The sequence below is a fragment of the Bacillus rossius genome, chromosome 15 (assembly GCF_032445375.1).
Source record: "Bacillus rossius redtenbacheri isolate Brsri chromosome 15, Brsri_v3, whole genome shotgun sequence".
In the NCBI taxonomy this organism is placed as follows: domain Eukaryota; kingdom Metazoa; phylum Arthropoda; class Insecta; order Phasmatodea; family Bacillidae; genus Bacillus; species Bacillus rossius.
The window spans coordinates 26,776,096-26,787,968 of NC_086342.1; the positions used below are offsets into that span (position 1 = coordinate 26,776,096).

An 11,873-nucleotide genomic window follows, 5' to 3' on the forward strand; every position below is an offset into this window, starting at 1 on the left:
GCCACATCTACGTAGGGTATATTGTACCACAATATAAATACTATATTTCAGCGAGTGTTTAAACCTTTTTTGAAAAACAGTGGTTTCAGTCCTGCTTTTAGGATTTTTGTTACTAGTCATCATCAACCTTACATTGGTTTCAAACTAGTTTATCAGTTTTAAACCATTCTTCACTTTTATTTCGTTCTGTAGTAAAAGTTAATAAATATGCGTATGTTTAGTGAATATAGCAGTAGGTACTTGGTGTATTCCAATACTGTTAGGTACAGTTTGACACTTCAGATGCAAAACCTTGAATATAAATATTGGTAAATTTTCAGGAGGTTGATAAAAAAAACTGCATCAAAACTCCAGTCTATGCTAGAAAAATTTGAATTTGGCTTTAACTGTTGGTCTTAAAAAACAAATTGTGTTCATACATGTGCACTGCTTCTGGTGCCTGAAATGTTCACTGCTTTTGTAATCTGAGGTTGTAAGCTCACTGAAAATCATTTTATGGTGACATTTCTGTGTCATGTAATTTTTTCTCAAATTTGATTGTTCTCAAAGGTAGTTTCACCTGCACTTGTTTGTTTACACACTGACATTCGCATTAATTTTTTATAAACATTGTTGAGAGAACACGAGTGTCAGGATGATATGTAATGTAGACATTTGGTACTCTTTATGGTACTACTTTTGAGAATTGTAAAATTTTAGACAGTTTAAACAACTTATACTATGTAATATAACTATATACAAAAAAAATATTTAGTTCCACTTTATAATGAAAATACTTAATATTTAAAAGTCAATAAATTTAGAACCTCTTAAGAATTTGGATACACACACACATACACAATATACATATACAAAGAGACTAAAGATATTGATGAAAACCTAACAAAAACAAACGAACAAAAACCACTCCAATGTGGTGCAACAATTACGTAGATTGCGGAATAACTACCGCTGTACGGCCCTAATAAAGTGATAGCAGCATGGGCGGCAAAGGAGCAGGCAGTTCTCGGGCCGTCTTAACAAAAAAACGTTAGGTAACGTCACCCGCTCGGATATGCTGGCGCCTTGCCCGATGGTAGGCAGCCCGCCTCGCTCGCAACAGCCTCCCACTGCCTGCCTCTCTGACTCATCTCGTTGGCTATCACTGCTATCAGGGTCGGGACTGCTCCAGAGCCAGGCAAGTCTTGCAACCAGCGACCACCCAGGTCCAGGGTGTCCACAAGGAAAAAATATTTTGTACCAACTTAGGCGAGAAAAAAGAACTAGATTATAATTTGTTATGGTTTTAACAATTTAGGAAGTTATTATGCTCTAACTTAAATATATCACACCAAACACACACTTACATTCCATAGTTTTTAAAAATAATTACGCTTAATAATAGAACATATTGGAGTTACTGTAATAATATTTAACTAAAGAAAAAAGTACTAGATCTGTACTTGATCACTAAAAAACTTATAAGAGTACTAGATCTAGTACGAAAGTACTAACTGTGGACCTCCTGCCCGGGTCCCGGCAACGCACATTTTCATTTCTGGTTTTCCTTGTGTGTCTAGCTTTCTGTGTACAATTATTGAAAGTAATGGGTAAATGAAAAACTAAATTTTTATTACCTTGTAATACAAAGTGCTGGTGAATATCTTTAAGAATTTCGATTCATTTTTTTTTTTTTTTTTTAGTTTGTATTATAAATACTTTCAATGATTTTACTGTCTTGTGTAATGACGCGATTCCACCGATTTTGATTGTTAGTATTTTTTATCGTTAGGTTTTTTTTTTTTGCACCTGCAAGGACAGTTGCCTGCCTGCAATGGAGTTGTTTTTAGGAACTGTTGCTTTATGTTCGTGTTTGATGCCCAGTGTGTTTAAGTTTGCATTTTTTTTTTTTTTTGTGTGATTGAGAATCGGACAATGTGCGTGCCCACAGGTGTTCGAGAGAGCGTGTCAGCAGTCGCAGCTGGAGCTGCTGCAGCACTGGGTCGTTCTCAGTCTGTCCAACTTCACCCAGTGCTCGCCGGTCGGCATGGCAACCTGGTGCCTGACCTGCTTCTTCATCAGCGCTTCGACCAACCCCTGGCTGCGGGCCATGTATCCTTCCACCACTTGCAGTCGAACCTCGGTAATGCAGATTCAAACCTGAATAACACAACCTCGAACCTCAATAATAAAAAACCTGAAGGAACCATAATTTTGTCACTTTGCAATAACAAAGTTCCTTTTAGCCAGGTATGGGTCGAATCTCGATTTTCTCGAATTTGAATCCCTGAGAGTCCTCGAATATGCCCCTAGAATCCGAATCTAGGTGTCGAGGGTCAAAATAGAATAATTTATTTATTATTTATTTATTTATTTATTTATTTATTTATTTATAATTGTAACATGCCAACTAACAGGACAAAGCCTTTAATGGTAGGCATGCAATTAGACACAAATACACTCACAAAAATAAACATAAATGAAAAACACAAAACAATACAATATAAAAACAAAACACACATAACAAAGACAATAAAACAAAATTCAAATGTTACAATTTAGACAACACAGAACTAAAACACACATGATCATTAAGAACTAAGGAAAAAAATTAACGTCTTTATCAAATGTTGGTTATTAGCGTAAAGAAAAGATAATTGTTTCTGTTAACTGTACATAAAGTGGAAGTTAAACGACTATTAAAAGGAGGTACTCTTAAACCGGTGTTGTCAAGTATATATTTACAGTTCAATTTGTTAGTATAACAGTTTTTAATGAAAATAGAGTCGAGTAATTCTCTTCGACTTGAGAGAGATATCGTAATAATACCGTAAATGAAAAATATAGACTATGGTGTTGAACATTGAACATTCTACCCTTTAAAATGGTTGTTACACAATTAAGTTACCAGAATCAAAACAAATTGTAATTTTATTTATATAATTGCATGTTAAAAACACAACATCTTGGGAAATGGTAGCAGAACAGGTATGAAGAAAACAATTTATTGGCCTTGTAAACATCACAGTTTATCAGTGTTCAATATATTATTTTACTTTATTTCCTTTAATATTTGCCTTCAAATCTTTTTCCTAGTACATTTAATCCTTTGAATACCAAGGATTTGATGGGTTTTGATGATTTGATTGGCTCATCTCTAGTATTAACCAAACTTTACAAAAATAATCACAATATTTTTATAATTATTAAATCAAATTACAATATACTTAAACCTCGCACACAATTTTTTAATTTTTTTAAATATAATGTTGGTAGGAACAAAATCAGAATAGAAATGGTGAAGATTTATATTATCCATTTTGAAAAAAATAAGCATATTTACATTATCTCGAATTAGCTGTTATGTAATGTACGAGTATGTTTGACAGAAATAAAAACTACAGTAGAACCCTGTTATAATGTTCCTGCATACAATGCTTTCCTGCTTATAATATCATATTTGTAAAGTCCCAATATTTCCCCCATAAGGACAATGTATTTATTTCCTGCATATAATGTTCATAAATAGTGTAATTTCCTGCTTATAATGTTTGCTTTCTAACATTCAATAAATGGGGAAAAATGTTTTAAAACCAAATTATTCCAACACTTACGATAAAAAGTTTCCTTTATGTATGTGTTTACAATCACTGCCGTACAATACATGAAGTTTGTTAAAATACAATTTTATGCAATATACTGAAGGTACACAATGTTCATAGTTAGGTGTCAGTTGGCACCCTTAGTCAACTCTTCTCTTCCTTGCCATTCCAGTGGGTATTCAGATGCACGTACATAGTCCTACGATATTTAAGTTGCCAACCATTGAGCAAGGGCATAACTAAAAGTGTTTTGTATTGCTTACAGATAATTTTTTTTTTCATTCATACGTAGGAATCCCAAAATTAAACATTTTCAGGTGACGAAGGAGTAGACGTTCTCACTCTTAATGTTGTCATCATGAATCGTGAGACAATTTTACAAAAAATGTGGCAGTGTATCTTTAAAGACAAATAAAATTTAACCAGGGAACAAGACAAAGTTGAAAAATTGTTGGCTTGTTTCAGAAAATTCATGTATCAAGTATACTATCTTTGGTTTTAACATTAAAGTTGTTTACATAGCTTGGTGAGTCCATTGGTACAAAGCTCGAACATTGTTAAGTGCTAAATTGAGATTTCCTGCTTATAATGTTTTTTTCTTGTGCTCCCTTGAAAAACATTATAACAGGGTTCTACTGTAGCTGATATAATAATGTTTGCATGTTAATTAAAATTATCCTCTTTTATAGAGCTATACATGCATTACGACTTTATCTAGTAAATTTTATCGTGTCACATATTGGGTAGCATACAGCAAGACTTGTCACGTGGCAGAATACTACGACAGTTTTGGGAATCTTAAGACTGCCTATGGAATTACACATATATCTTAATGACTCTAACTAAAGTACACCAAATCTTCACTTTGCACTTATTCATTTAGCACGATGTTAATTTTACTGCCCCAGTCTTGAATAGCACGTCTATAAATTTCAGTTCGCACGAAATCTCCACAGGCAAAAAAAAAGTTGGACATGACGCCACAAAGTCTTATTCAACTCGCCGGTAAACAACAGATGTACCGTGGCATACAGTTAGCCATGCAAGGGGTAAAGAGATGTGTGCACAGGTCTGACTACGCTATCGGCTGTTGTACAAACATCAACTATGGCAAGTTCAGTTGCTCTATGGAGTGTAAAGAACCAGATGTGTTTACGTCGTACCATTGTCGCCTGGCCACAGACGGCCTGAACTTCAGTCTAGCCAGTGGGAGGGAACTTGCTCAAATACAAGCAACGTCTGCTCATTTGTCTTTCGGTACTGTACACTTTTATGAACCCAATATATATCTCTAATATTCACAATAAATAAATGTTCTTAAACGGACCCGTATTCAATGAGTCACTAAAGTGTAAGATTTAAAACGGCATATATAATTTTTATTCGTATGTAGCCTATTTTCATCCTGTGAAAATTTTGCTGCGTGGTGCATGCAGATTGTAAAAATTCACTCTCATAATTTTTTCATAACGCGTCTAAAGAAGTATAACTTCAAAAAAAATCATAAGGTAAGACATTGGGCCTGAATTATATACATACAAACAATGTGAGTCTTTTCTCTGTGTTCGCCAAGCAAAACCTGTGAAGCCTTGAAGTTGTATTTTTAGTGAATTTATGCTTCCTGCATGCTGGCTATTGTGGTCTACGTTGGGCTAAGTTGTCTCTGAAAATGGATTTTAATGGCTTTTCTAAAATGAACTTTTTATTATTATTATTATTATTATTATTATTATTTTATTTATTTACAGGATGAAACATTCCCTATTATTTTATTTAAGTATGGCTATGAGTTGAATGCATGAGAACACTTTGCGATGGAACACTTTGCGATGGAACACTTTGCGATGGAACACTTTGCGATGGAACACTTTGCGATTTGAACTGTCAATTACAGGTACTACCTCTACTAGTGTTAAATAACTGTTGACTGGCGTGTAGATCCTTAATGCAGTGCAGTTTCCCTCACGTGCAGTCGAGGATTGGGCGATGTGAGAGTGAAGACAGGAAGTTGCTGTGCATCTCAGCTGCCGATTTCTATAACCAGGTAATGTGATGTCAAGTAGCATGCTCATACGCAGCGCAGGATTGATGAGGTGTACGTAGTAGCATAGCAGGACCCTGCCCTCCCCAACTCTTATAAGTCTTTTATGGGAGGAATAAATATTACGTTTTTGTCATTCAGGTGGATCAGTTGGTTATACAGGTCCAATGTCATAGTGACCTTGTTTTTCATACTTGCATTTTATCATTCATAATATTTAGTAATTAATTTTTATATTTTATTATCTTATTCATAAAAGCCATTTAACTGTGTTTTTACTGGTTTTCACTTTGTTTACAAGTTATTATTGTGTATGTATATTTTTCAGTTTTTTTTTTATTTTCTTTCAGTTTAATTGTTATGCCTATATTTTACATTTGGATTTATTTATAAACTGTAATTATGATACTAGAACCTTGTATATTGTGTTTGTATAAGGAAGGATGAAGGACAGGTGCGTTCCATGGCGGTGCCAATTTTTTGTTGTTGACATTTTTAGATATTCTGGTGCATTCTGTACGTATTCCTCATTATGGGAAAATTGGCAGATATTAGCTCCCAAAGGAAACTAATTTTATCAAGTTTTTGCTCCAGCCAATTAGAAAGAACTTTGTGATATTTCATGTTTTCTTTTTTTGATGATAAGCTCCTTTGCAAGGGTAAGGAAATTCGTAGACTGCTGTGTCCTTGTACAGTATCGTGCTGTGATTGGTCGTTGAGGTCACGTGACTGCTTATTCCCTGCATGGTAGTGGGCAGTCACGTAGCCTCTTTAGTCATTGCTCGAGCGCTGTGCTGACAGGTTGCGCTGTTTGGGCAGCTCAATAAATATTTTTATAATATTGTAAGGACAGGCAGTTTCACATCTTGGGTGCCAGGCCCATTCCGCAGTAAGTTTCAATCTTCGTTTTTCAGTATCTTTTGGAGTGTATAGGACCAAATTGGACCATAGCCATACTGCGCAGAACTCGGTAGTCCATTGATCCACCAGTACATAGTTCCCGTGGTTTTTATACTAAAATAATGATGCCGCTAGAGATAACATTTCGTAAAGGCACACAACTGTGATTAGCGATTGGCGAAAATGAGTGAAGGTTCTTGTTCTTTCAGACACATTGTGTGAAGGACATGAAAGTTTAAGACATGAGAAGAATAACCTTCAAAACTCATTTCAAACTCTTTTATCTAAATTCAACTAGTAACAGTCTTTGAATAATTGAATAATCATAAATGTATAACTTAACACCCAACTCACCTGCAATTTCTGATAAAATATTTTTTACATGTTTTATATACATATGTGCAAGAAACAATCATCGTCTTAGACAGGCACTATTGTGACTTGTTACAATGTTCTTTGTGTGTCTGTGACCAATGACCATACCTAACTTCATTATGCCTGCAAAAATGTCTTTGAGCTATTTCCATTTAGAATAGCATGTGTGGAGGGTACCCCACTTCAATATTTATTTGACTTATAATATTAATTGTTGATTGGTTCATACATATATTTATGTATTGACTCAACCCCATTTCTAAAACCTAATGAAGGGGTGGGGAGGGGGGAGGGAATTTTAAGTTGAAAAAATGTAGATGAATTGGTTAAAAGAACAAATAATTGAACCGAAGCATGACTACTCAAAAAAGAATTGTGCCAATAACATTTTAGGCTATTTTATACTTATTGTAGTACATCGCTTCCATTTTCTTATATTTGCCTCACTTCGCCAACTTATATCATTGTGGAATATAAAGTTACTCCAATGCCACAAAACACCATCTGAATTAATTTTTTTTTCGTACTTGACATCACAATATCATGATGCACGGAGATGAAATGATGATGTGTTTTTTATGGGGAAACTTCATTTACGTGCCATATACAGTGAAATGTTACAACGTACAAGATTAAAAAAACACTGTCTCGGTACTAAAATAATCAAAATATTTTAAACTGAATCATTACTTCTTGCAAAGTATCTTGTTGGGATTTGAAAACATATTTTTTAAAGTGAAAAATTCTTTAAGGTCCCCATGTACCTGGTTACACATACTGTGTGCAGAGCTTCAGAAAAAAAGCCACATTATTCAGAAGCTGCTCAAGATATCCGTTTGCTGTCTGTGTACAAAAAACATTTAAGAATATGCTGAGGGTGTTTCCTTGTGTCGTTTTTAAACTGTATTTTCATAAGATTGAAAATGACTAAAACGCCTGTTTTCAAAATAATTTTTAGGCATGGAACACCGGGCACGGATTTATGAAAGCACTCAAGAGACTTCCATTACACCTTTATCTTTATCTTTATGTCTCCACCATATAATATTATGGTTACCACTCGAATCTCACGGTTGCCCTATACACGACGAGAAAACTGCCCACCATTTCAGAGCTTTGCGCTTAGAGGAGATACCGCGGTAGAAGCACCAGCGAATGTCGCACTTATCGTCTCATGCCTCACCAACACAATTACAACCTTGACTGGGCAGATCTCTTAAGTGAGGTACTTTTTAATGAGGTTCGACTGTATCTCAGTATAAGTGTTCACTCTCAGCACGCAGAAGATTCAATTATGTTTTTTGTGAATGTGTGTGTGCAGTTGACTGACGAGGCACAGAAGAAGACGTTTGTCTCGACTTTGGAGGCCGCTGCAGGCCAGTCACAGCACCTCTTCTCCGACCTGATTGCATGTCTGTGAACGTGACTTGTCGACCGCATGCGGCCGGCCGTATTACTATGGTTGTGTTCCAAATTAGGTGGTTTGTACAGTTGCTGTACAAATGTTCCATTGGAGTTAATGTATTTGCTATGCGATGTTTAGGTTTACTTCCATGAAAATATTTCAAACTGTATGTTTTGAATATGTTTATTGCAGAATAGTTTTTTTTTTTACCTTTCAGTGTTAAAGTGCTTATCTCTTACAACACAATCTTCCATGCATGTAAATTTGTTTGCATGTGTGATGTATGGACTGGTGAATGTGTGAACTGTGTGTGGTGGATACCTCATTTTTGTTCATTTTTGTATGAATACATGTATACTAATTGCAAATCCAATATATGAACATATATATTATTTGCTGTGCACCCACTTTATTTTCTTGTATTATCTGCGAGAAATATTTGGTGCAATATTTTTGTTTTTGCTTAAACTTGTGTACAATTAACTCATGATTTTTTTTTTGTAAATATGTACAGTATAAAAAACTTGTAAAGTAATTGTTGAATTTATCGTTTATCATAGTCATATATACACATTCCAAAATATTTCTGTTTAGTAAGCTATTTTTGTTTTGTTAAGAGCAAGTATAATTAATTGTTCCTGTTGAAATTGTTTTATTTTTTTTTACAGTGAATTAAAATACATTTCCTATACTGATGTTGAGCTATTTTATAAGAGGCCTAATTTTTATTTTTTGCCTAATTATCAAGTATTCACAAGCTATCTTTTAACAGATTGTAACAAAAGTGCAAAATAAATAAGTGTGTGGTTGTTTATTTACAACAGTTTTTCATGTATCTAGTATCTTAATAAGACCTTTGGTCTTCATCATTGTCAAATTGTGCAAGACATCATTACATACCTCATGTTAGTTGCGTGGTAACATGTCACTAGTGTAGGTATTGTGGTCTGGTTTGAAGAATGGTTGTGACTTTTCCCTTTAGCGTAAGTTAACTAAAACATGAAATTTAATAACTTTCAACAACATAGTTGGTGGTGAACTCTGTAGGAGTTGAAGAGACTGCAGACAAATGCGAACAGTCAGGTGGCCAGAAGGGGACTATAAACTTATGCAACTTGTTCACTTATGCACTCTTTTTCTTTTGATTTTTTATTCTTTTATTTATTTATATATATATATATATATATATATATATATATATATATATATATATATATATATATATATATATATATATATATATATATATATATATATATATATATATTAGGGATGGGACGAATCCACATTTTGGTCGAATCCGAATCCTTGTTCGAATCCTCAGTGTTTGTCATCGAATCTCGAATCCCAGTCCCACACTAAACTTCACATGTTATTAAAAAAAATCACACATTTATTTTAAAAAATTACATAGGCCTATGTATTAAAAAAAATCACATGTGTATTTATAAAATTATAAAATAAGTGCATAGTGTATACACCTGATATAAAATAGAGACAAATAACCTCAAAAACTACACACGTAAGTTTGCATCTGTCTAATTCTCTGTTAAATTAATCCTTCCTATGTTTTCAATAAAATACGTTTGTATAACAGACACCATTTTATAAAAGTTACGTTTTTTTTGCAATGTTATATTATTGAATGTTGAAAATGATTGAGTAGTTATGCTAATTAACAAAATGCAGCATAGTTTATCTTATGTTTGTGCTATTTCCGATACCTTCATAATATAGTTTAGGTATACAATTTTCTAGAGCTGGACGAACCTCAGTTCTCTGGTTTCGAACCGAACCGAACTGAATCAAACCATAGGAAAAAAATTTCGAGCCGAACTGAACCTCATACAGAAATTAATTGTTTTCAATTAAAATGAACCGGCCACCAGCATTTTGGTCTTTCACTGAATGGTGAGAACGAAAGGTTCTCCAGCCATATGTAAATTTAAAACATTATATAGGTTAGCTTTATTAAAACATTGCAAAACATTTTATAAGTAAAGTTTATGCAATAAATAATGAAGGAAATAAAAGTTTATAGAAAATCATTTTGCATTTAATTTCTTTATATATATAGACACACACACTCTCTCTCTCTCTCTCTCTCTCTCTCTCTCTCTCTCTTTTAATTCATGAATAAGTTCCATCTAAATTTCAAAAAGACTATCTTCCTTTTTCAGTGTACACTAACCTTCATTTAAAAAAAATATATTATTATAAAGATGACGAACATTCAGCATAAGGCCACATAACATATTTTTGTGGTAGACATAACCTAAAATTTTTAATAAGTAAAACTTTTTAATAGGACATTAAAAAAAAAGTCGAATGTGAATTAAGTTACCAATCTACATTACAAAACCCGCTGACTGCAGTTGCTGTTTTCTTGGAAGAATGCTGCTCGTCAGAAGAAACTTTAAACATTTTTTGGGGTGGTTCTGGGTCATATGGGTCGACATTATATTTTCTCCATTTGGAAAACTTAAACGACGTAAACCTGCTCATCGCAAATGACCTCAAGAACAATAATATTGTAAACGTAACGTAAGAAGTGTGGTTATAGAAATTTGCGTCGGAAAAAAGAAAACACGAGAAATAATGATGGCTGCCGCGACTACGCTAGTCAACTTAGTACCTTACTGTAAAATTTACTGGCCAGTACTTTTAATACACAAGATTAAATTATTATTTTCAGTACCTGACTGTTATAACCAAAAAGGCCAAAGAAAATAAATAGATCCCAGTAATTTACGTAATCATTTCCTACCGCATTTGTCTTGTGTTAACTTGATCACGTTAGTTTTGTCGAAATACGAGAGTTCTCGTACATGCGCTTTAGTTTAACGTATGGGGTACGCAATCTTTGGTGATTTCACAATACTTCTCGTACACGCACTATAGTTAAAGCTATAATAGACAATACCTTTGGCATTTGTACGATAGTTTATATTACGTAGTACGAGAAATGCATACAAAAATCTCTAAAGTAAACAAAAAACAAAGCGCGCCTATATGAAAAAAATGCTATGCGAGTTATGCGACGATTAATAATTTTTTTTTTTACTTTGTCTGCGCTTGAAACTGTTGAGGCGACGATTATGCGATAAAAGTCGGAATATTACAAGTAATGGAATTTTGTTGTGCTGTTTTGTGAATTTTCTCAAATGGGGGTTAGAAAATTAGAAAAACGTAATTTTTTTTAAACGAACGTACGGTTTTTCGAATATATTTTAAGAGGTTTCGAACCGAACCGAACGTAAGGGTTCAGTTCGGTTCTAAATTTTCGAACTTTGCCCAGCACTATAATTTCAATTACTACCTAAAACTCTTAAAAACCCACCTCGAATCCTACCTCGAATCCCTCCTCGGATCCTACGAATCCTCGAATCCATAGGATTCGGTATATTCGACGAATCCAAGATTCGAAAATCCCATCCCTAATATATATATATATATATATGTGTGTGTGTGTGTGTATGTGTGTGTGTGTATATATATATATATATATATATATATATAAAAAACTGGCTGAACTGTTGGTTTGGCTCATTTGAATCTGTGAAATTCAAGT

General features: G+C 33.8%; 1 protein-coding gene across 2 annotated transcripts in view; it reads left to right on the forward strand.

The window, feature by feature from the left end:
- LOC134539280 (huntingtin) overlaps positions 1-9,120 on the forward strand; it is a 135,661-nt gene extending 126,541 nt beyond the window's left edge. For both annotated transcript variants that reach the window (XM_063381104.1, XM_063381105.1), the window contains exons 51-53: positions 1,931-2,091; positions 5,538-5,625; positions 8,219-9,120. In XM_063381104.1, the coding sequence (XP_063237174.1) occupies positions 1,931-2,091; positions 5,538-5,625; positions 8,219-8,317 (348 nt within the window). In that variant the 3' untranslated portion in view covers positions 8,318-9,120. The remainder of the gene's footprint in view (positions 1-1,930; positions 2,092-5,537; positions 5,626-8,218) is intronic.
- The last annotated feature ends 2,753 nt before the right edge of the window (positions 9,121-11,873 follow it).